Source organism: Vidua chalybeata, chromosome 2 (genome assembly GCF_026979565.1).
Source record: "Vidua chalybeata isolate OUT-0048 chromosome 2, bVidCha1 merged haplotype, whole genome shotgun sequence".
Lineage (NCBI taxonomy): Eukaryota > Metazoa > Chordata > Aves > Passeriformes > Viduidae > Vidua > Vidua chalybeata.
The window spans coordinates 27,147,679-27,173,861 of NC_071531.1; the positions used below are offsets into that span (position 1 = coordinate 27,147,679).

Genomic DNA, 26,183 nt, shown 5'->3' on the forward strand with positions numbered 1-26,183 from the left:
AGAAAAGACAATGATAGACTCTTTTTGTGGAGCTCAAGTATTAGGCACTCATGTGACTTTACAAGGAGTGATACAGATTAAACAGATTCCATTCATTTTGAAACAAAAATAAGGCAAATTAAGGTAAGTTAAGCCTCTGGCAAGCACAAACTTAAAATATAGTACCTTCTGTAAGAAAGGCACTTGGTGGACAAGAACTGGGTATTTTGTCAGTGAACTTGTTTGCTTTCCATATAACTATCTTATTTTTTTTAATAGGAAACATCTATAAAATTTAGTAGAGTGGTACAACACAAATATGGTGCTGGGCATTAGACTTAAAAATAGTCAGCGTGCTTAAAAAAGTTAATTTTTAGATCTGATAGTTAAGAGGTAGAAGGTTTGCAGAAATCTCAAATTCCCCTATCAGCTACTATTTCACTGTCATTGTGGAAGTGTCTGATGGCTTGTGAAAAATAGCAAACAATCCTTTTGAAATTCCTTTCACTTTCTCAACAACATGCTTTTTCTTTGTAAAGTACAGTTATAGGCTTCCACATGCTAGGATCTTAAAATTCAAACAAAATAAAATATCCATATATATTCATCAGCAGACCATACTTTTCACGGAGTTCTGCTTCTTTTGCAACAGTCTCTTGCAGCATCTTATTGTGTCTTTCCAGTAGGGTGTCATGTTCAGACTGCAATGCCTGCAGTTCAGATGCATTCATCTGTGAATTATGCTGAGCATCTTGCAGCTTAACTTTAAGTTGATCTATCACCATTTCCAACTGTTCCCTGCACGTGGAAGAAAAAGAAACACACAACATGCATTTAAAATAATTACATTATTTCAGAACCTATATCATAGCCACTACATTTTGGATAACTGATCCAATTTGCGCATTTATTAATCAACACCGCACTAAGACCAAAATAATCTTAGAATAAGCTACAGCAGAAACAATCAGATTCTGTTTCAACATAGACAGAAGAAGGTTTGCCACATCCCATCTGAACTGCTGGGAATGCAACTGTTGGGGTAGGAAGCATGACTGATAGCACTTTCTACTTCAAGGAGGGACAAGACAGAAGGAAAATAATATATGGGAATCAGATGGGAGAAAAAATTTCTTCTTTAAAGTGAGGCTTTTTTCTCATTTGTTTAGTAAATGCACATCAGTTCAATAAGACCAAATACAGGGGACAAATGGTTGGAGTAGATTTTGAGCAAATTACTAGAAAGCAACATCAAGTCCATAACAGATAAACTCAGTTAGTCAGAAACAATTCAAAATCAGAAATACCAGGAAGAAAAAAAATCTTATGTCACACACATTCTTTTTTTACTGATTTCTGTGTTTATATATGCAGACACCTCCATTATCTCATGAACTGTGTATCTCACTAATCCTTAGTGTTAATACTTGTAAGTAATTTCTTTGGGAACCATTTGTCATCTGTTTATTGCTTCTCCAATGTTTCCAAGATGGTTCTCTCTAACAAAAAAATTAACAATACCAGAAATTCTTAAAATTTTGCATAAAGGACAGACAAAGAAATGTAACTCTTACAGTTTGTTTGCTTCAAAAGCAAGAATGTTTCAAAAACTCCAAACCAGCCCTAAACCCAAGTCCTCTAACAAGGCACAAGTCGCCCTCTGGTGGATGTTTGGCTGCAATGGCCGGTACCGACTGAGGGTCCACGTCAGAAACGAATCCTGGCATTTCACACATAAACGCCCGGTCTGTCACCAAGGGCAGTCGTCAATGGCTAATAAAAATAACTTGCAGAAACTGACTGACTTTTGCAGTGAGTTGAGACATTTTCTGAAGTAAATCTGAATTCACCTGGCTTATGACTGTACTTAAAGGATTTTCAGGGAACTTTTGGTAGTGTAACTTTCCTTCCAAGTCTTTCCTCATATGATACAACATACAGGATTTCATAAATCTGCAGTAACTGATGACTGAATTGGCATCCAGAGCTTTACCTACACTTAACCACTCACTCCTGAAAAAGTTCAAAGTGAGCTCAGTTGAACTGAACCAATCTGCTCTTTTCTTCTTAGTTGCAAATGGCACTTGGCTACTTCACATGAGAGAAAATGACGCATCAAGACTACATAGAATGTGCAAGCTAATTTCTGCTCATGAGTCATAAAAAAATTCCTAAGAGCTTACTTCTCCTACCAACTGTAACAATAGGTGATCTACACAAAAATAATGGTTATTAAAAAGACAAATCCAGCTATTAGAAACTAATAGAGCACCACAACAGTAGGAACTGATAGTATTTCTTCTGTTCAGCTAGACAGTGCCACAGTCAGATTGCAGATCAAGTAAAAATGTTAGTTTTACCTTTCTTGTTTGGCTCCTTCAGATTCTGTCTGAGAAGTAGATTTATTCTTTTGCTGTTTTAGAACATTATGAACACGGACTTTGTAGCTCTCAAATTCAGATGTAACAGATGCTTGTTCAGCCTATCACACAGAAAACAAACCCGTAAGTTATACTATTGACTATTGCTCCCTTATTTCTCTATAATGAAATGCATCTTACACTGAAAAAAATTAAAACCACCTGCTGCATTTCCTTCTTTAAAACAGGTAATTAAAACAGCAACCACCATAACAGATAATGTTTCTTTAGATTTTAACTGAGTATCATATAATGTGAAACTTGAGACACTGATTTTCAGTATACCAGTATTAAAGAAAAGAAAGAATACTTGAAAATTCAAAAACTGCATTCAACTGAGAGATTCATAAGCCAGGAGATTTATGAACAGCTTTAAATGAAGGCAAAGGTAACATAAAGTACAGAAATATGTATAATTCTGTTTCTCTCCAATACTACAAGGGTGACAAAAATTCTAATGTGCCATAAAGTTATGCATAATTCTGAGGAGTTAAGTCAGTCTTGCAATGGTATTACACAGCACCAGATATAATATTCTAGTTGACTGTAAAGGTGTTTGGTCTGTCTTTTCTTCTAAATTCACCTGTTGCCTGAGTTTCTGTGGACATATAGAAAACTGCCTCACATCACAGTAGCGTCATCCTTGACTGTACACTACACAGCAAAGATTACTGCCACCCTTCCAGAACTCACATTGCATATTCCTCTCACAAAAAAAAAAGACCCAACAACAACAACAAAAAAACCCAAGAAAACAACTTCAGCAACCGTGTCATTTTTCCATGTAATTCAGCTGCCAATTAAGAAGCTGCTCATATTTCAGCATATTAAAAGGTGCTTGCAAATATATTTTTCATGGCTTTTTTTTTCTTTAAAGTGATACCTATGTTAATTGGTTTTATATGAAGCAAGTTATACTTTTTTTTTTATTTGTGCTCTTTTCTTTAAAGAATTTTCTTTTCTCTGAGTGTATATTTACTGATCATCTTAAATAAACCCTGTCTCCCCACTACCACAAGTTTTTTCCCTACTGTAAATAGCAGTATGCAAGTCCAGCTGTTTCACCCCAAGTGATACATGTCAACCAGGACAGTCTGGCTTGTCCTTTATACCACCACTCAATTACTGAGGTAATTTGCAATTCTTGACAGGCAAAAATAAAAGAGTGAAAAATCTGCAAAATATTTTTGAAGAAGCAAAGAGTGCAAGCAATCTCCCTTCTTAAGCCTCTAAGATTACTTCTTCCACTGGAATACCTGGGCTGCTCTGCACTCTTCTTGCAGGGCTGCAATTTTTTGCTGGCAAGCACTCATCGTACGCTGGTGCTGCTCTGAAGACGTTCGCAGTTGTTCCTGAACTTTATGCTTTTCTGATGTCAGTACAGCCACTTGAATCTGAAAAAGTCAGTTGAAAACTTGACTATCATGAAAACTTTTCTTACTTCTCCAAGGAAACATGCCACTGAGCACCTAGGACTCTACTACAGTAATTCCTGCATATAACTGGTGAATACAAAATTAAAATCCAATAAAAATAGAATAAAAAAATAGACATGGGTTACCACATAATTTTTAAAAAGTGATGCTGTTTAAAGAGAGAATTGAAGATATAATTACAATGCTGGGGTGGCAGCATTTAAGAAAGCCAACCTCTCTCCCTTCCCTGCTTCTTTTATTATATTCCAATACGTTTCTATTCAATATACAGATACACAACACTTAAGATTTTTGCTGACAATGTTGTGCTCTTCTGCTTTTAAACTGAACAACTACCATTTTGAAAGAAACATAAAAAAAATTTCCAGTTACAAGCTTCAAACTCCACAGTCCTCTCCTTTGGTGGAAAGGGAAAGAGGAAAAAGGGTAAATCCACATAAAGAAAATCATAGGAAAAAATATTTGGGGAAAGCAGCAAACAGACAAAACTCATTTAAGAAAAAGATCCAGTAGCCTAAAAGTAAAAATAGCACCTCTTTATTCTTCAGCCTATATTCCATGTGCCCAGGACAAATCACACCCTTACTACTTAAATGAGAAAACTTGTACTAACAAAATGTGAATTTTCTTGCCTTATAGGCTTCCACTTGTTGTTGACTGGCTTCCAGTTCCCCTTTCAATGATGCCTGCAACATTAGATGGTCATTTTCCTGCAAGATAAAATTACCTGGAGATTAAAAAAAAAACCTCCAAACCTCAGTAACCTAAAAATTCAGCTACCAGCTGTTTTTTTTTAAAATCTAGTTTAAAAACAGAATACACAGTCATTAGTCGATGGACTTACAGCTTGTTTTGAATCAGCCAGTTCTTTTTTGGTTTTCACCAGGAGTTGTTTTATCTTGGCATTTCTTTCCTCATCCTGTTGCATAGCTGACTGAAGTGACTCTAATGCAGAGAAAAACAATTATATGCAAAGGAAACTTCCCCTCTTATATTTCCTTAAAAATGCTGGAAATATTTTAAAAATTCCAACAGATTCCTTAAGAGCTGCAAACAAGTAGCTTACAGTAACTTTAGTAAACTTTTCTTAAGTTATCACAAAGGTAAAATAAATGAAATGTTTTCAAGATTTACACTTGAGCATAGGAAGAAATGGAATTTTCACATGGTAATCAGTAAAGTTTTATGAGTGTGGTATATCTGAATGAAACCCTTGTCAGTCACCAATATTTAGAACTTATTCATAACTTTATCAGGCAATAAACACAGTATGACACGCAGGTAAATTGGCTTTTAAGTGCTGAACACTGGATTAGGTGATTGATAACCTAGTAAAGGTTATCAATCAAAGAAAAATTGCTTTTCTAATGCAACTGTTTAGTATTCCCTGCAAAGCTTACCCTCACTTGCTGACTTGAGAAGTTATTTCTGAATTGTATATTTACCACTGCTAACTATACCATAGTGACTCTTCTGTTTATAGCTTACTCACTTATTTCTTCCTGTAGGGTCTCTTGTTTCTTTTTCTGAATCCCTGTTTCTTGCTCCAGATCTTCTATTCTGCTGTCTTTATCAGTAATCTTCTGATTAAGTTCTTTTACTAGCCTTTCATAATCAGCTATTTCCATATCCATTAGTGTACTCTTTTGAGCATCCTGCAAGGTATACAAAATGAATTTTTAAAGATTATAATTTGCCTTGCCTGCTAAGACTTTTGTAATTCTGTAAAAAACTATATTGCCCATCAGACAAAGATTTTGTCTCTCTCCATATCCACAAACATTACCTATCCTCTGGGTTTCCATATCCTCAGTAAATAATCTGTTTTTAAACAGAATCAAAAGCTTTGAAAAACCTGTTGCTAGTTTTATCAGTAGGTATTTTGTATGTATTAGTTTTTGTCATCTTTAGTCCTTACAACCAAGGCAATTTCTTAACAGTGCACTATACATGTACTCCAGACATCTGAATTCTATTCCTATTTCTGCTCATGAAAGGCCACATAACCCAAGCTAAACAAACAAAAAATAAGACCAAAACCAATTTCAAAAGTACATTTCAGCTCTCCAAGCACACAACCAGGGGCAAAAGCCCTCACATTCTCCATTTTGCAAACCTCCAGCTTTAAAATCCTCAGAACAGAAAGGGAGGCATTCAACACAGCCAGATGGGCCAAACTCTTCAGTAGTCCATGAAGCACTAACATGGATAGCAACTCTACCTTTCTGGCCAGCTCTAGCTCTTGCATAGTTTTCTGCAGATGTTTCTTTTCCTTCTGAAGTTGCATCTGAAGCTCCTCCATTTCTCGGAGAGCACCACTATGTTCCTGAAATTTAAGCAGTTGTCAATTATGCAGTCCAATTTCAAAATAGATGCCAACATCTTTCTATACTTAGACACACACACACACGCACACACACTTGCGTTGTACAAAGATAGTTGATTCCTTTCCTAGGAAATCACTGTGAACCAGAAGTGGTTTTCACATTCTGTATAAATACCCCTAACCTGAACTGACAGCCTTGCAAAGTTCTTTCAGTGAACAGACCAAGTTTTCAAAAAAGTCAAGTAAGACAGAGGCAAAGTGCAGAACCTGGTGTATACAAACACAGTTTACAAAGGTCTAACAGAAATCACATTCAGTGAAAGTAATGCTTTAGCCCATTCACCATCTCTATGAAGTACTACCTTTGTTTTCTGCTCTCTTAGAAGCTTTTCAGCTTCTAGCTCCTTGTCAGCCTTTGCTTTGGCTCTTTGTATCTCCAGTATCTGAGTTTCCAGCAGCTTAGCATTATTTTGCAGTGTTTCAACGCGAGCCAGGAGGTCTTCATTAGCAGAGCGCAACTGATCATGCTGAAATTAGCACAGAGGAATGATAAAAACAGAAGCTGAATTTTGTTTTGAACAAAAGCTGTGCAATGTTAACAGATAAAATATTTTCTGTATTAAAAAAAAAATACCCAACACTGATTTCTATCAAAATCCCTTACAAACAACACTCCTATAGATGATTTTTGTCCAGCTTAATTCTGTTAATGCAGATAAATAAACAGGTGAAATTAAAGCCATAAGCACATGTTGGTTATTTTGTTCAGTTAATTTGCCCAGCTTTCTGTAAAATGGCAAGAATCAAAAGAAATCTGAAAAAAATACCCAAAAACTTATGCTTTCTGCATGATCACCTTCCCCTTGCAACCATACAGTATTTCAATACCTATTGCCACACTCCAAATACAGCTGCCTGTATTTATAAACAAATGATCATACTACTAACTCCTAAAAAAGGCTGAACTGCAAGCTTTGACTGAACCACCAAGTCTTCCACCAGTACATAGTAAGAACTCTACTGCATCAGGCATACTTTTGCAATGACTTTAACAGATTTAATTTTGACATTTTCAATGATGTATGCTAGTCTTTATTTTGCCTATTAAGAATGAAGTATAAGTGAAATATGTCAACTACCTAAACAGCGTTTTATTTACAAATTCTTTATAACTAACTTGAAACATGCAAAGCGTGAATGATCAGCAGAATATATACTATTATTTCTTATTTCTTCCTATGCTATTGACTACTGGCTTGTGTTTATAAGGAAACAGTGGCCTAGGTGGATCTTCAGTGTATGGGGCCTGGGAATTTAAATCCTGAATACCAGGATTTAAAACCATTGTAGTAAGCTTTGCAAAAATGTGTCTCACAGCCTCTTAATTACTATCTAAGACTCTTCTGAATGCCACTACAGTACTCTACAATGCATCCTAAAGTCTCATCCTTGTGAAAAATGCAAAATTTATAATTTATTTAGTATATTTAAACACTCTGTTGATTAAACAAAAAAAATTAAAAAGTCCCAAAGCCACATTTTGTTGAAGAAATAGAAGAAAAAAAAATGTCTCAGTTAAAGGTTACTGCACTTAACGAGAAATGTAGGTTGCAGTCAGAGAAACAGTGCAAGTTTGATATTTGCAGCAGAGCTGTAGGTCCAAAATCAAGCCAGAGGTGATCTGCTCTTTTCTGTGAGTTGACCTGGGATAAAATAAACACTTTCTATTGACAAAGTCAGACATTCTAGATATATTTATCTTTGTCATGGCCCAGGTAAGATATCAAATGTGGAAAAGGAACAAACAAACCACTCTGAATTTCAAGTCACTACCTAAAACACACTTAGGTTATGAAACTATAGTAACAATCACATGATTAGGACTTGCACCCAATAGGCAGAATTAATTTTTATGGTACTTATCAATAGATCAGACCCACATATGGAACTGACCTGCTCAGATGACACCTGTAGCTGTCTTGTGAGGTCATCTATCTGACGTTCAAGATTATTTGCTCTGCTTTTTTCAGAATCCAGCTGTTCTCCTTGCTTGTCGTATTCCATCAAAAGATTCTTAACACATACAAACACAAAGGCATCGTTTTTTACAAGATGTATTGCATAAGCACATTCTATACCTCTGAGGCATGCTTACCTAGTATTTCATTATATGAGTTGTCTTACTGCAACATCAGAAATATCAGAATAAAATTAAAGCTATCATTCCCTTACAGGCTCTGTGAGAAACCCCTTTCAGTCCATGACATTCTAGAATAATTCAGGTTGGAAGACAGCTCAGCAGGTGTCACCCTCCTGCTTAAAATAGGGTCAGCAGTGAAATGAGACCAGGTTGCTCAGAGCTTTGTCCCATCATGTCTTTCCAAGGACCTCCAAAAATGGAGATGGCTACTCCACTAGGCAACCTATTCAAAAGCTTGATCATTCTCACAACATAAAAATGTTTATTCATGTCTCCAGTTGGAATATCTCCCTTCAATTGAGGACTACTGTCTTATCTTGCACCACCATTAATAACCTCTCTTCCCTTCATAATGTCTTTGTAGGTACTGGAAGACTCCTATCAGGTTCCTTTGAAGTTTTCTCCAAGCTGAGCAACTTCTCCTCACTTATTCCATTCCCTTGAGCACCCTGGTCATCCCTCCACTGAAATCACTTCAAGTTATCAATGTTTCTTGTGTTTGGGGGGAGAAGGAGGGACAAGAGTGGATGTAAGACTCTTGACGATGTCACAGAATCATTTAGATGATTCTTTAAGATCATTTAATCCAACTGTAAATCCAGTACTGCCAAATCCACCATTAACATATGTCCTTAAGTGCCGTGTTTATATTCTTGTATATAAAGTGCTTGCTGTGTTTACTTATTATACTTTAAATACCACCAGGGATTGTGATTCCATTGCTTCCCTGTTCTCCTGTTCTAATGCTCAAGCACCCTTCTTGTAAAGAAACTGTTCCTAATATCCAATCTAAACCTCCCCTGGTAGAACTTAAGGACATTTCCCTCTGTCCTATCTTGTTGCTTGAGGGAAAAGATTGATCCCCACCTGACTACACCCTCCCTTCAGGTCTCTTTGGAGAGAGCGATAAGCCTCCCCTGAGCCTGCTCTTCTCCAGACTACATAACCTCAGTTCCCTCAGCTTCTCCTAAGTCTTACAGGGAACAGCTTTCTCTTGGGGAAGCAATGCTGACTCGTCACCTGCTTCTGCTTCATGTGCCCAGAGATGTGCTCCAAAAAGACTTGCTCCCAGGAAATTACAAGCTTGTCTTTATCATTTAAGGATTTTCAAATTGATCTTCAATTTTATGTACTTTTCAGAATTCACAGGGATTCATGTTTTGCCTAGCAACATATTGCTTGATATGTATGATGCTAGATTCAAAAGGGTTAAAAATAGCATTCCAGTAGAAAGGAAGTGTCTCATTTTCTTCTGACAGCAGCTGCATGGTTCCCTTTAGAGAACCTTACATTTCTTGATTCTGGTATTCAACTGCACTGACATAATTTCTTTTGCCAAACATAATTGTGCAATTAAATAGCAACATATATCCAGGCTAGGCTTCAAACCCAAAGTATTTTCTGACAGTTTACTGTCTTTTGTGAATGCAGCACTATTCTTACCTTATAGCTTTCAGCTCCTTGAATTACATCTTTCATTGAAGCAGACAATTGATCTTTTTCTGATCGAACCAACTCCAACTCTTCCTTCAGAGTCTGCATCTTATTGGAAAGAAGAGTGTGTCATTAAAACAAGGCCCTCCATGCAGAATCTTATTCATATTAGGAAGTAGTCAGGGTACCTCTTTTCGGCTGGCATCTAATTCTTTCTTTGCTTTCACAGCAACCACTTTAATTTTATTTAGCTTCTCTCCTTTTTCAGCAGATTCTTTTTCAAGCATCCCTAAAAGAAATACATAAGAAAATTTATAATTATACCTTTCCATTTCTTCCCAAGAAATGAAATTAAACGAAATTCAATTAGAACACAAACATCAGCATGACTTTAAAACCAAACAAAATATAAAGCAGTGGGAGATGTCCAAGTATTTCATTCAGTCAAGCACTTAATTTGAAGCTAAAACATCCAGACACACAGAGAACTTAGAGGCAATCTTAGAGACAATCTTTCCCCGTTTCAGAAGCTTCCATCACAGTTTAAAAGCGATACTCCTGTCTACTTCTACATAAATCTAACAACTCAGAAGCATTTTCCTGCTTTTGTGTTGGGGTAACTGCAATAAAGCAACAGTAGTTTTGGCAGTGTTACTTCCCTTTCCTTCTGGTAGCCTCAGGGATTCTTACTGATAAATTTCCCATATTAAAAAATAAAGGTTAAAACCACTACACTGTTTATAGACAGATGTACAGAGGAAGAAAAAGCCTTAAAAACTACCAAATCATATCTAACTTAAAATTGCTAACATTTTAAATCCCCAGTGGAAGGAATACTGTAGGAAGATGCATTAATATCCACTTCCTCATCTTCCTCGACTTGTGGAAATACAGGACAATCATGCAAAGAAAGAAAAGGTACATATCCAAAGAAGTCAGACCATTTATACAACAGGAAAAAAGTGAGAAAGATACCAATTTTTTCTTGAAGCTCTGCCACTGAAGACTGTTGATCAGTTTTCTCAGTCATTGTCTCAATTAAATTCTGTATCATAAACAAAGATATAAGAAGTATTACAAACGTTTCTTTGCGGTACCTGTTTTGTCCCTAACAAGCCACCAGAAGTTTCACCTACAGCTAAACTATGTTCTTAGAACCAGGAAAGCCCTTATGAGCAACTTTGCATCAGCTTGGTGAAAGCACAGTTATGCTGAAAGCAGAACATTCCAATCTTTTAAGAACTGCTTTCCATCCTGTCCAAGGACAAAAAAGGGGAGACACCCTCATTCTGCATCTGGCAGCTTTACAAAACCAGCAATTCCCAAGACCTGAAGCTAATGCAAATCAAGAAGTTTTGTTTGAGATGGAACCACAGAAAGTTAGAGGTGAAAGATTATGAGGTCAGGTAGTCCATCTAGTCAATCGATTGCTTCAAGGGATATTGATGGGAATAAAGGTTCAAGTACAAGCAACTTTTGTCAAAAAAGCATTATGATTGGTTTTGTTTAATTTTTTTTTTTTTCCTGGGGGAAAGAAGGGAATTCTGAGGTGCTAGAAAACTCTGAAATATGTGCTTTCTAGGAGGGAGACTCACTTTGAGGCCAAGGGAAAAAAAAGAAAAAAACAAGAAAAGAGAGAATTGAAAGTATTTTTTGAACCTTAATTCTGAAGACTTTAGAGGTTTAGTCTTTATACTTCAATAACAAAATATAACCTTTAGAGAACTCAGTTCGTCTTTCACATTTCTAAGCTCATTTTCCTTTTGCTCCAGAATGAAATTTAAGTCGTCTTGTTTTTCAGGTCCTTTTTGCCGTTCTTGTATTTGACTTTCATAAAGAGCAAGTTTTTGACTGATTTCTTCAGTATTAGCTAAAAGATCTTGATTTTCAATCCTTGTTTTTTCACTGGCATTCCTCAGCTCCTGGATATCGCGTTGAAGCGCTTCTTTTTCAGACAATACTCCTTCCAGTTCTTCTCTCAAGAGATTTTTTTCTTTTTCAAAATCCTCAATCAGGGATCTATGTTCTCTATGTTGAGCTGTATTTTCTTCCTCTAATCTCTCAACTTCTCGCTGCAAACTAATGACTTCCTCCTCCTTTTGTAGAGCAAGGCACTGCTCTTCTTTAATTTTTGACAAGCATTCATTTGCAATTTTTAACAAGTTAAGAGAATCATATTCTTCATTCGAATCTGAAAAGCTGAACCCCACTTGCTCAAGTAGGTGGTACAGCTGTGTTCTTACAAGGGATGTGTGCACTTGTTCATTTTCAAGTAATGTTGATATATGGTCTTTTTCTGCAGTCATCATTTGTAGTTTTTTTTCTAAGTTTTCAGACTGCTCTTTCAATACTAAACAACTATCTTTTTCAGATGTAGTCCTTCCCAGCTTTTCACTTAATTCACCTTTTTCCTGACTGAGTTTCTTATTTTCCTCATGAAGTGTGTACACTTCAGATGAAAGCTGTTCTTTATCACGTACCAGAGATTCAATCTGTTTTTCTAGTTGCTCTAGCATTTGAGTATTTTCACCCTTTGAAGTTAAAGCTTCGTTCAGTCTCTCTGTTAATTCCTCCACCTTTTGTTTCAGGTCATTATTGCCCTGGTTAGCAACATCTACTGCTTGCTGAAGTTCCTGAATTTTAACTTGTTCTTGCTTGCACGTTTCCTGAAGTGTTTCTCTCTCTTCACCCAAGCATTTTACATCATTTAAAATATCCCTGTTTTGATCAGTAAGAGCAACAATCTTCTCTTCCAGTTCTCTTACAGTAATCTCTTTTTGGTCAATGGAACTTCTCATTGTGCTATTGTCCTCCTGAAGACTAACAATTTTACATTTAAGTTCTTCTATCTCTAACTGATTAGATGACAATTTTTCTACTTCTTCCTGGAGGCGATTTACAGTTTCAAGGAGAACATCCCTTTCATTGAAAGCAGCTCGGAGTTTCTGTTGCAGTTGACTGACATCAGAAGCTTGCTGTTGTTTCATTGATTCAAACTCCTGGCTGATCTTTCCAGCAGATTCACCTAGCTCAGCCTGTAGAGTTTCCATTGTTTCTCTCAGGCTGTTGTAACTGGACACTGCTTCTTCCTTCTCCTGAGTTAGCTTTTCAAGTTGTTCTCTAAGTTCCTGCATTTCAAAAACGAATGCCATCTGTTCTTTTTCAGAACCAGATAATAACGTTTCATTTAATTCAGAAATTTCTCTCTGGTGTTGATCTTTCAGAGTTTGAATCTCTAATTTGTGCTCTTTTGCAGCAGTTTCATAGTGCTGTCCTGCTGCTTGAAGCTCCAATCTTAGTTTTTCAATTACACAGCAGTAATCTTCTTTAGTAAGCTGCAATTCATTTATCTTAAAATCCAAGTCTTCCCGCTCATGAAAGTACTCATCCTTCATACGATGGATTTCCTCTTCCAGTTTTATCTTGACATTGCTCATATAAGTTAACTCGTCTTTTAATATACTATGCTGGGACTGGAGTTCTTCTAAACTGTGCTCCAGGTACCTAACTTTTTCCTCCATTTTTGCTTTTACACAAGGTTCTTCTTGTGTATCTGCAACATCTCTCTTGTTTTCTAAATTTTTATGTAAGACTTCTCTCAGCTGCTCCAAGTCATATTCACACTGGTCAGCCTGAGCACACATTTCATCCTTGGCATTTTTCTCTGTCAGATTGTGCTCTAACTGATTTATTTGATTTTGCTTTTCTTCATTTTCTTTAGATGATATTTCAATCCGATGCATTAGTTCTGACACCTCTTCCTGATGAGCAGTTTTTAATTTTTTAAGCTCTTCATTCAGATTTTTTATTTCATTATGGTAACACTGAGAGTTGCTTTTAATAGTTTCTTGCAGATTTGTCACTTCTTTGTTTTTGTCTTCATTCACAGCTTCCAACTGCTTGTTCAGACACAAAATTTGCTCCTCATAAGTAGATGTAATTCTTTGGACATCATCTTGTAATCTTTTAACTTCTTTTTGACTATCATTGTAACATTCAACCTGTTCCACCAGCTCTATTTGTTTCTTTACTTGTTCATCTAATTCCATCTTCAGCTTTTTTAAATCCTCATTGTGCTTGCATTGTGCATTTGCTAATTCACTCTTCAGAGCTTTTACTTCTTCCAGAGAGTCAATTCTTGCTTGTTCCACTTTCTTCTGCAATTCTTCTGTTTTAGCCACCGCAGCCTAAACAAACAAGCAAATTATTAAATGCGGGTAATTTAGCACACAGAATTTCCAAGTGAACTGTTTACAATAATGAATTAGAAAACCTAGTAGTCCACAGTTTTAAAAACTGCTATAGCTTTTAAATATCTAACTGTATTAGGACAACTCCATTCAGAAGACACTACAGAGAGTACAAGAACATTTGCAAAACGAGAAAGGAAAACTAAGTCCTAGATCATGTTTACCAGCATAATTTCACAAAATGGTCATGATAGACTTTAGCTTTAGCAATTATTCTGATAATGTATTAAGGATCAGATTACTTTTAGTGCATCAAATTCAGGTATCTGGAATATAACAATATCCATCAATTGCAAGCAATTCAGTCTTCACTTTATCATTAATTGAGGTTATTGATATAACATAGGTGCCTTGGCTGGCAGACTCCTTCTTATGAATATCTAGAGGTAAAACTCACATGAATATCTAAAGGTTTACCTTGTAAACCTTTGTGTTCCCATGGAAAGATAGAGCTGATTGATTGAAGCCTATGTAGGCTTTTAATGCACAGACTGAATTCTTCTTGCAGCTGTGGATCTAGACAGTGCATATAAGAATTTTCTATTTATTACTATAAACCAGAGGGTACAGAGAAAATATATAAATTTTATATATATAGCCTTTATATTTTTTTACATTTTTAAGAGCTAGAACACAGGTAAGTGAAGAAAAAGATTAAAAATAGATACACTACAAGCAAACCTAGAAAATAAACAAAATTCTGAAATATTTCAGTAATGTTCCATGGCTCATTTCAGTACCTCTGCTTCTTGCTTTATTTGAATGTTTTCTTTTTTCAGAGCTATGCACTGCTGCTGACTTTCAGCTTTTTCCAGAAGTACAGCATCCAGCCTTTCTGTGAGAGCCTAATATTAAATGAGAAAGATCACTCAAAGAAGGAACAATTGAAACAGTGATTATTGCAAAATGTAGGAACTCATATATAGATTATGACACTTTTTATCTAATAAACACATCAGTCAGCAATTTAAAAATTGCTTTCAGCCCAAATGCAACTGATATGAAACAAGTAGGCTAAAGCAATGATTTTGGGTTCTTTTAAAAATTGCAGTTGTGATCAGCTAATTTTTTATTACCAGGTGATGGTGGTGAAGTTCCCTTTCTGTAGAAAAGAAATCTCCATCCAAATTATTCAAAACAATTCTGTAAGTAAGAAATTCCTCCTCACTACTAATTTTCGATTTCATACGCTATAACCCTTATCTTGAGAAAAACATCCTAAAAGTATTTCTTGTGACATGCAACTTTAATTATGTATTTCTAATCTTATCAAACAACTGTCTCAGAACTTTTTCTAAATGGCTGAAGTCTTTCTGCAATGGTCACTCCAAAATAAACTAAAGCTGGTCTAACCAGCCACACGAGGAAAAGTCTTCCTGGGGACATTCATAGAGTCACAGAATAGTTTGGGTGGGCGGGGACCTTTAAAGGCCATCTAGTCCAACCCCCTGTAGTGAGCAGGGACATCTTTAACTCCATCAGGTTGCTCAGAGCCCCATTCAACCTGATCTTGAATATTTCCAGGGGTGAGGAATCTACCAGCTCTCAGAGCAACCTTTTCCAATGTTTCACTGCCTTCTGTGTAAAAAAAAAAAAAAATTTCCTTATATCTAACCTAAATCAACCCTCTTTTCGTTTAAAACCATTATCCCTTGTTCTATGGCAACAGGCCCTGCTGAAAATCCCATCTTATGAGCCCTCTTCAAGTACTGAAGTGCTGTGGTAAGTGCCTGGAAAGTGTACTACTCTGTACTATTCCTCACAGAACCAAGAGTGTTTGCTGGCAAGTGGAGTAAGGATGTGAGGGGAGAAGAAAAAAAAAAAAGGTTTTAGGAAGTGTCTTGGATTCCTGCAGATTGATTCCACTCAATTTGAGTAATGGTTTTCAAGCTATTAACTACCAAATTATTTATGTGGATTTATTTCAGCTAACTTTACATAATACAATAGAAACCAATTACATATTCCTACCTGAATAATATCATCAGCTCCTGCAGCAGCTGCTTTAGATCTGAGTTCTTCAATTTCTTTCTCCAGTTCTTAAAATGTAAAGAAATTTGATAGTATGTATTGATGCTGCATCACAATAGCAAATTTTTAGTAAATCCTGTGCCTGACAACACTTCTATTCAAATCAGAGATGTCTTTTATTTCATTAACTTTTGTTTGTTACTGAGTGATAGAAAGAACTAACAGAAAGAGAACAAATATTCAGTACTACTTCTCCAGTCCTGTCACCAAGCATGGTTTCCTGAGGAAGCAAAACTTCCTTGCTTGGATAGGGACAACAGATAGAAATTTTTCTGAAGATCTTCTTACCTTCTATTTCATGGTCAATTTAAATCAGAGGAAATATACTCAGTTTCTACTGTTTCTCTAAAAATAGGCAGCAAGTAGAACAGCAAGATCTTATGAATAACCACACTGAGGAAAAGCCCGGTACAGCCCATTTCTGTATCCTTATTGTTTCAGAGGGCAGCTACCAGCAGACAGCATAACTGTCATTCCAAACAAGGGGAAGTGACACCAGTCCAAGTAGTGGGCCACTGGAGGAAAAGGGACAGCAGAATGGACAAGGACAGCACATGAGAGCACAGATTTACAGGTACTTTCAGGTGTTAAGCATAAAATTTTGTTTGGCATATTTTATAATTTCTTGTTAAAGCAATAAATTATCAAATATAAAGTAGCCAAGTATCTTAAAGAAGTCATTGTACTCTACAACAAACTACACTCTATTGATTAGGCAAAAAAATATCAGACATTCCTCCTCCCATTTGCTTCCTGAAAAGCAACCTGCATCAATACAGGGAAGAGAAAATGACAAATCCCACTTCAACTTTTCCACAAGCTACACTGTTCCATCATGCCATACTGTCAGACCAAAATTAATTTAATACCTGACAAAAGCAACGCCTCTTTTCTTCTCTTTCTTAATCAAATTACTTCAGTCCTTGTCCTCCCACCATAAATAGCAAAATTGAAGAAAAATAAAGTCTAGTATTTTTGCCTAGAATTTAAATCTACCTATCAAAAACACACAGTGATATTTGAAAAGGTCAGGTAGTGCCAAGCATTAAGGCAGAAATTGCACTTTCCAGTAAGATACCTGCACATCTTGACTTCACTTTCTGTATAAGCATCATTTGCTTTTTTGCAAACTTGATGAGGTCTTCTTTGGGCAATGTGTCCAGCTGTAAAGAAACTATGTATCAGAGAAACCAGTTTCCTCTAACCCAGAGGGAAATAGAAACAAGGCATTTTAGCATCTGACGCCCAAAAAGCTGAATTTTAGGACAAGAAACTCCTACCATACATTTGCAAGAAGAGTAACATTTCAAAGAAGAATAACAGTCCAAGTTACTGATGTTCTGTTATCCAATTCTGTAATTTCAATTACAGTAACAGAAACTACTCCTCATTCTGTACATTTCTGAAACAATTCTGAAACACACAATTGGGCAGCATCAGTTACGAAAACTCAGGAAGGATTACAATTCAGTAATACAATTTAAGCAATATTTTGAAAATAGCATGCTGACCTAACATTGTAATTGTTTAAATTTACTTCCTATGTATGCAAAGATGTCTGGGTCCATTATGAAACAGACTGCTGCCAAAACTAGATGCCATTAATAACTTATCAAATATAACAGGAAGTGAACATAACAAAAAGAGATTTATTTTCTCATGGTTTCCAAAACACTTTATCTTAATGTTTATAAGTTAATTTTTCCTGTCTAGAAGAAATGTTAAAAATATCTTTGTCTTCCTAGTAGTCACAGCTTGCATGTTAACCCTTGCAACTACTGCTAGCCAAATATATTAGGTTTGTGAGGACTGATTACCTTGGATTTGCCTGATCCTGGTGTTCCAGAAGAGGCCACCATCTCTTGCCCAGCATCTTGAACCTACAACAAAATAAAGTACAATCTATCAAAATAAAGTACAATCTGCAGTAACAGACTTTTTGGTGTAAGACTACCAAAAGAACTAACTGAAAGTCTCCAAACAGAGAGGAACTGAATATAGCAAAAGCACAAGAAAAAAACTAAACCAAAATTTTTAAAACAACATGTATTTGGAGGATGAGTCAAAAACAACAGAAAAAGATCTACTGTGATTATTAGAACAGCAGAATAGAAAGCTCCCAATGTCCAAACCAGTATGATCTTATGATTCCATTACTGAATGGACATGTAGAGCTAGCTGATACAGTATTGCAAATTAATTTTATTTACAAGCAGTTTCAAAAGCATGACTCACTATCTTGTTCTTAAAAGAGACATTAAAAAAAAAAAAAAAAGCAAGAGCAACAACAAAAAAACCAAAACAAAACCAAACCAACCAAATAAACAAAACACCCCCCCCAAACAACAACAAAAAAAAACACCTAAAAAAACTTGTATTGGAGTTGCAGTTAAATCAAACCTTGGGAACTTTTAAACCACATAAGCTACTAATAGTTTCTTGTTTCCTTCTTAAACACACTGGCTTATCACTACAATTGTTAGCCTATCAAATATATTCCAAAAGACTCAGAAACGTCAGGGCTCATTTGGACAAATTATAACCCCTCTCTTCCTTTTTTTTTTTTAAACATACTAGTTCCCACTAGGATTGCTGCCCTGACAAACATATCTGAAAAGGCTCTGCAAATTCTGGACTCCCTATCCCTAAAATACAAGCAAAATGCCTTTCACTGTAAACTTCCACAGATTTAACCTGGGAGACTGTTACTTTACAGTGGTTTATATGGGATATGCTTATGTATAATCAGGAACACAAAGAAATGTATGCAGCCTTGATGCTGCGAAGGAAAAGGGAACAGATGCTTCCAATGTATTAGGAATAGCATTTCCAAGCCTTCACCTTCACCCTACTTTTTTCTTCATACTATCTATCATATGTGCATGAGTATAAAAATAAAGAGGTTATTATTATTAAATTTATTAATAAATTTATCAATAAATAATTTATTATTAAATTAAATAATAATTTATTATTAAATAATTTTATTTATTAAATAAATATATTTAATAATATATAAAATTATATTTAATATATAAATATTTGTATTTTTATATATCTAGATGTGTGTGTGTATGTGTACACACCTACCCTCACTTTTATTCTGCTACTCTCTTCGTTCTGCCAAAAAAAATCAAAACCCTTATAGTAGAAACTAAGGAAGAACCAAACTGGATCTGACCATTATGAGAATGGGCAATCACTAGTAATTTAGACAGAAGAGGTGATACAGATAATAAAAAGTATCACCTTTAGAAATATGAGTTCAAGTACCATATGAGTTCAAGACCAAGGACAAAGGCAGTTATAGTCATCTATGTACACATATGCTAAGTATTTGGGGTTTTTTTTTTTAAGATGGCAAAAGGAAACTTATTAGAAAAAAACGTATTGCAAAGCATTAGGAAAAACAAAGCTATAAAGTTAAAGTTTCAGATTTTCTTAGCATGTAAAACTTTGTCAACCTTTACACTCCTAATATTTTAGCACTTGGACAGCATAATGAATTATAACAAACTGCATGTACTGTTCAGAAAATGACAGCTCACCACTCTCCATACTACAGCAAGGTCAGACAAATTTTCTTCTCACAATACTTTTACTCCTTACTATTTTAAGCTAATACATACAGAAGCAGAATCACATACTGTGTAAAACAATGCATCCAGTTTTGCTGTTCTGGTAACAGAAACCAGAGGCAGCTCATATAGAGGGCTTCAACCACTTGAGTTAAAAGACAAATGAGGAACATAAGCCACCAAAAAACCCTGAACTTTTCATTGATTAGTTGCATCCAAGCTGTAAGCCAGCAGCTACTAAGTATACTTTTGAGCCCAATACAACACTGCTTGGGGAGTCAGAGCACCCCAGGGTAGACAGGGAGATATTCCCCTTGCCCTGGGTTCCCACAGTTTCTAGTCCACCATTCTGAAATCTGGATGCTTCCATAGTTTACCGATATACACACACACACACACACACACACACACACACACACACACATACATTCTTTTTTTAGATTTTATTTCAAGCCTACTTTACCCCCTACACTAAGGGGTTTCCATGCCACACTTCAAGATGTTCTATGTATTTTAACAGCTATTTATCCCTTACTTTTGCAATAGCTTAACATACTCTTAGAAAGCCTAACCAATGTATAAATGCAATATATTAGCCTTTGCTGTGAACTGTGGCATTAGTGGCCATCATGAACAGCAATTTTCTGAGCAGTGTGCAACTATTAGACATCACCAACCCTAAGTGTACCAAGTCACATCAAAACGCTTGTGATTGCTTCAACCAACAGTGGCATTGAATCTCTATTAGAATGTGGCACACGAGCAGCACAGGCACTACCAGGAGAGTTAATTTAATGTGTGAACTTAAAATTCCTCAACGCTGCCTTTGGATTTGCCTTGGTGTTTATAAAAGCTACACTAGATACAAGTACTTCAGTGGTTTTATTTGTTTGCGTTGGTAGGTGTTTCACAGTTGACGTCCTGTTAACACACCGGGTCACCTCAGTGGAAAAGGAACCCTTGTTTGCCCGTGGGTGCTGTCACACAAGTAACCACTCAACGCCCTGGCCGTGTGTCACCCAAGTGTCGCCCCCCTCGAGTCAACGCTGCCCACCCTCCCCAGCCCGTGCCAACAGGGGGACGTCCCAACCTTCTAAGCAGGAGGGGCACTAAACAAGCCCCTCGCAGCCCGCACCAGCGCTCGCATTTCCGCAGGGCAGCGGCAGGGCCCCCCTTCCCACCCCCGGCCTCCCTCACAGCTGCCGCCCGCCGGGGCTGCGCCACCCGCGGGGGCTGCGAGGCGGCGGCAAAGGGCGCCCAGCGGCCCACGGGCTTCTCCGCGCGTCGCCGCGGGAAGGGAAAGGAACCGGCGGCGTGGGAGGGGCTGGTCCGCACTTTCCCCGGTCCCCCGTGCTGCGTGCCAAGGTCACGCACCGCCCCCTCCGCACCCGCCCCAGCTGCGGTCACCCCGAGGGCTCCGCGGCCCCTCTGCCCAAGCCGCGCCGCCCGCCGCGTTACCTCCATGGCGGGGCCGGCCGGCTGCAGGGGCGGGGAGATCGCGGCGCCACAGCCGCTGCCAGCGCCGCTACATCCTCCCCGAGCCGCTTCCGCCTCCGTCATCCCGGCACGCCGGGCTCGCCGGGCTCGGCCTGTCCGTCACGGAGCGCCGCCCCGGGGGACAGGCGGGGCTGCGCTGAGGACCCGCTGCCTGGGCGCCTGAGCCCGCCTGGAGCGGGCCGTGGGCTGGGAAGTGGGTGTCGCTGCCGACCTTGTGTTCTCCGCTTTAGAAAACGGGGAAAGGGGAAGGGGTACGGCTGCAACACGAGTGCACCCCGCTATTCCCTGTTCCTGAAGGGCTCCTAAGGGCAAAGCAGTGCTGCAGGCGCGTGTCTCGCTGCCGCCATAAGGAGAGTGTGAGGTGAAGAGTGATGTGCTCGGGCGGAAATGTAGCGATTTAAGGCCGATTTTTAATACCTTGATGGAAAGTGACTTAAATTATTTATCAAATAAAAGCGGCGGGTGCCAGTAGGATGGTGCCAGACTTTTCATCAATGCCCAGCGACAGGACCAGGAACAATGACCTTACACCACAAGAGGTTTCACCCCAACATGAGGAAGAACTTCTTTACTTAAGGGTGGCAGAGCACTGACACAGCTGCCCGGGGACTTGTGGAGTCTCCCTCTGGAGACATTCAAACCCCACCTTTGGCACCTGCTGTAGGTGACCCTGCCTTGGCAGGTGGTTGGATGAGGTGATCACCAGAGGTCCCTTCCAACCCTAACAATTCCATGATTCCGTAAATTCAAAAATGGATGTGAAGGACTACCAGAGCAAATAGCAGAACCTAGGTGTTATGGCTTGTAATTACATGTTCTTAAAGAGACCTTTTATGCCTGTTTGAGTACATGTTTGAGAGGAACAATGCCTACTTTAAAGGGCACACATTTTTCATTGTAACCATGCATGAACTTTGGTGGTGCCTGACTAATTTTTCACATTTCATGATAAGTAATTGATTTTTAATGAAAAGTTGCCTGGGAAAAACAATTTAGGCATATTATTCTGTTTATGGTTCACTAGGTGAATACTGAATATTACCAAATTAATTATAATGTCATGAGAGGATATGTATTTTTATTAAAAAGGAGAGTCATTTGTTGAAATGCTTGTCTTGGAAAAATAATTGCATTTTTTCAAGTCTGCTTACTGTCATTCTTCTTGTAAAATTCAAATGGCAAATAGTGACAAAAAGCAGAAAGGTTCTTCACATATACCTAAGAAAGTATTTTTTTTCTTATTTTTTTTCTGCCTCCAAAGCATTCACTGTCCATTATATATATTCATATGTATCTATTTATGCAGCTACACAACTGTAGCAGGAGCACCTGGTTCCATGCTCACAGAGGTTGCTGGCAAGGAACAGATGTCCCTAACCAAACAGCATGACAGTGGTTTTTCATTACTTCTATTGTTATACTTTTTAGAAGCTTCAGAGGACATTAAACAGATTTATTCTTTCCTTCCCCTTTCACATTGGGGTACTCTGAACTAGTTACCTATGCCTGTGTTGCTCTGACCTAACATGGGGATTTCACACAATTTCAAGAAGAGCCTTTTGAGACAGAGTCCTTCCAAAACCATTCCATAGCAGAAGCTTTTCACCCCAAACTATTCCATACTGGCTCTGTGCTTTGAGGTCAGCCTCCAACTGAATTTGAATATTTGGGAAGAACACTGTAGTAAACTAACCTTCTCTTTTAGGAAACCACAGAAAAAACAATGGTTCATGCAAATTTGTTCCTTCTGCCCATCTTCAGACAATATGTATTGTGTTCCAACTCTTGGGTCATCTCATTATTTAACCTACGAGGGAATTGATTTTGGAGCTCATCCAAGGCAAACACAAAAGAGTTTTCAGAGGTATTAGTACTGAAAACAACGAACTACTGGCTAACTCATTGCAGGCTTTCTGTATCTGATTCTGGCTAGGGACCACTCAGCCCTCCCTCTGTTTTATGTAACAGAGTTTAGGTACATTGTACATTTGAGATTGTCTTAACAGTCTTTCATTCTGGTCCTGAATTGCAATAGCAATTGCAAAGAATCCTGGTTAGGGAATGGTAGAAGAATTTAAAAAGTTCCTAGAAAAACTAAGAAAAAAGATTGAGGATTTTGACTGTTGATTGTTTCAGTTTGTTACAATAAAGTGCAAGTTGCTCTAAAATTTGTGAGGAAAAATGTTGATTTGTACCTGCAATAGTCTGATAAAGTTTTTTTAAACTATTTATGAATTGTGTCTTACCTATCTAGAAGGAGACAGTAAGCTGATACATAATAATAAGTGCAGCTAATTTGAGACAAGATAAGTGAGAAAAACAAGAATAATTTACATAGTCCCTATATCCCATGATTTTATTATCTTTGTAAAAGATAATTAATTCATCTTTTAAAATAGCATTGTCTATGTAAAACAAGATTGCCAAGAGATTTGTGAGATGTGTTGGGGCAGAGAATAACAAATTTTCAATTCTGCTTTTGTTGAGAAGCCAAGTCCCACAGGGCTGTAATTAGCCCTTACATCAAGGCAGGGTACAAGTGCTTGTTCACTATCATTGGAATTATTAGATCTGCAAGAATTTTCTGAAGAGCACAGAATGAGAAAATACCTGTAATTTTGCTACTGGGGAATGTGTTTTCAGCATAAAGGAGCAGATGCTTTAAATACTTGCCCCTGTAGAATCTGTCTTTGCAACAAGTTCTGAGGATTGCAGACTCTTAGTTTTGACCCATGCTGGGCCAGTCAGAGTTCTTGCTTTGAGCTGCTTCTATGTGTTTTTTCACATGCCAGGTTAATATAAAGGAAAACAACATATGAATTTATAGTATGTTAGCTGTTCTCCTCTGTTTGGAAACTTAAAGCACACCCTCTGTGCAGATTATTTGGCTGACTATGGCCATTTTGTTGGGTTGAGGTTCAGCAGATTCCCACAGGAGTGGAATGTGGTACAGTGAAAAAAGAGTTGTCTCAGTATCATTTTGTGTGTGAAGGATTTGGTTAGGTGTTAAAAAATTGGACTGTATATACAGTCCTTAATTCTGGTCTTAAATTGTAATAGGAAACAGAGGTGGGTAGTTTGGTGTTCTCACCAGCAAAGGCCAACAAGCCTTTTGATAGATTAATGTAAAACTCGCAGAAGGAACCATTTTGTTTTCATACCTGGGATGAGGTCTGTCTACAAGACTGCTCTGTTAACAGAGCATGAAAAACCTTTAATTGCACACAGAGATAGTAGCAAATGTAGCTGAGTGTTATTGGTAATATAACAAAATACTGTGAATCAAAAGGCCCAATTTTAACAAATAAAAAAAAAAAAATAGTTACCTTAATTTTTAGATGCTTGACCTAAGATTCTACCTGTACTTATATTGCCTGTACCAGAGCAGGACCCAGTGTAGCTTTCAACATGATGCCTCTGTCTCCACAGTCATGGTAGATGGATAGAATTTGACTGTGAGCCTTCAGTTCAGAAGACAGTTTGAGCACACACAGCTGATAGATACCAACTGCCCTTGCAGCAGCCTATGCCAAAGCCCTTCTGCAAAATAATCCATGAGTAATTTGCTTCTTTGACATTAACCACAGGGTGCTGCTGAATTATGGCTTTCCTGATCTACCTACACAGTGCTTGGTCTGGAGGGCAGGCAGAACCTTGTTTATTATCCAGCCTTAGCCCATTACTTTCAGTCTGGCAGCACAGTTTGGCTGCATCTTAGAAGTATGAAGGGCTTAACTCTCACTCTCAGTGTGCCCCTAGGCTCACCTACAGCTTACGCTGAGACAGACCTTGCAGCATTCATTGAGGATGTGAGGGAAATGAAAGCTTCAGTCCAGGCTTAAAATATATTAATGCACTTCTGAAAAATGCCAGAATTAATAATTAACTTTGTTGTCAAGGTAAAACACACTGTGAACATGTTGATGTAAACCACTAATATAAAGTATGATATCCATATCCTGTATGGATAGGACAAATTACATAAAATCTTCTTCCTGTGTATGGTCTATTTTCCTAACCAGAGAAGCAGAGACTTTCAGTTCAAGTATGAAGCAGATCATCTACAGTTGGATTACTGGAAAGGAAAGCAGTGTCCCTCTGTCTTTGAATGCTAGCTAGGAAGACAGAACAGCTCCCTTCTCTGTTTCTTTCTTTAATTTTTTGGAGCTCTGTGCTTCTTTCATTCTCTTTCACAAATGGTTGCATTCCATGTGAAGGTAAAGTGTCTTCCCTAGCTGCAATTGACAGCCAAGCTCAAGGGGAATTATGACTATTCTAGGATTAATACAGCAGTGTCTTTTAAACAGTCTGTATTGAAGCAGGAATCATTAGTCATTCCCATGGGAGGGTTTGTTTTGGTAGTTGTTAATGCAGAGCTGCAAAACAGAACCACGTGAATGGTTAACATGTATTAATCAACACTGACCTTGAAATATTTTTTAGAGATGAATAACAAAGTTTCTTTACTATCAAAACCCAGCAGGGACACTTTCTTCTAAAAGAAGAAACAAGCAGCATCAGAGAAGTTGCTGTGGGATTGCATTAGCTAAACTGACACAAGTCTTGTTAAACTGACATTGAAGATGTTGCATCTGAAAAGGTTAGTATAACTGTGCATCTAGATAACTGGATGAAAATAAAGCATGGATGTATTTTTAGGACTTATGTCTAATATCTTTCTGTACAGTTTTATCTCCACAGTAAACAGAGTCATGTGTTTGCATCAGAAGTGTAACAATAGTTCAAATTATTTGATATAATTTGGCTGTGCACATACAATCTCCTTCTGCAGGTGCTCATTGATTTACAGTATCTTACATAAAAATATATTAAATCTCTTACCAACTTTTGTTGGTATTAGTAAAAAAATCTCCATATACAAACACATCATTTAAAGCTCTTCTGCAGATAGCAACTGTCAGACCTAAAGATAAGGAAGTTAAAGGCACACTAGATGAGGCATATGCCCAGAAGCATATGGACAATTCTATTGACATACAGTCAAAATAGACACCAAACCATGGTAGAATCT

General features: G+C 37.5%; 1 protein-coding gene across 1 annotated transcript in view; it reads right to left on the reverse strand.

Moving 5' to 3' along the window:
• The window catches only part of GCC2 (GRIP and coiled-coil domain containing 2), a 32,718-nt gene extending 9,420 nt beyond the window's left edge, over window positions 1-23,298 (reverse strand). Inside the window, exons 1-18 of the mRNA XM_053934600.1 lie at window positions 21,113-23,298; window positions 17,894-17,956; window positions 17,155-17,239; window positions 16,017-16,084; window positions 14,786-14,890; window positions 11,511-13,982; window positions 10,771-10,840; window positions 9,984-10,084; window positions 9,805-9,903; window positions 8,115-8,234; window positions 6,524-6,688; window positions 6,057-6,161; window positions 5,328-5,490; window positions 4,680-4,780; window positions 4,468-4,545; window positions 3,656-3,793; window positions 2,340-2,461; window positions 601-777 (exon numbers count right to left, since the gene is read on the reverse strand). Coding sequence (XP_053790575.1) covers window positions 601-777; window positions 2,340-2,461; window positions 3,656-3,793; window positions 4,468-4,545; window positions 4,680-4,780; window positions 5,328-5,490; window positions 6,057-6,161; window positions 6,524-6,688; window positions 8,115-8,234; window positions 9,805-9,903; window positions 9,984-10,084; window positions 10,771-10,840; window positions 11,511-13,982; window positions 14,786-14,890; window positions 16,017-16,084; window positions 17,155-17,239; window positions 17,894-17,956; window positions 21,113-21,214 — 4,334 coding nt within the window. The 5' untranslated portion in view covers window positions 21,215-23,298. The remainder of the gene's footprint in view (window positions 1-600; window positions 778-2,339; window positions 2,462-3,655; window positions 3,794-4,467; window positions 4,546-4,679; window positions 4,781-5,327; window positions 5,491-6,056; window positions 6,162-6,523; window positions 6,689-8,114; window positions 8,235-9,804; window positions 9,904-9,983; window positions 10,085-10,770; window positions 10,841-11,510; window positions 13,983-14,785; window positions 14,891-16,016; window positions 16,085-17,154; window positions 17,240-17,893; window positions 17,957-21,112) is intronic.
• Between the last annotated feature and the right edge of the window lie 2,885 nt (window positions 23,299-26,183).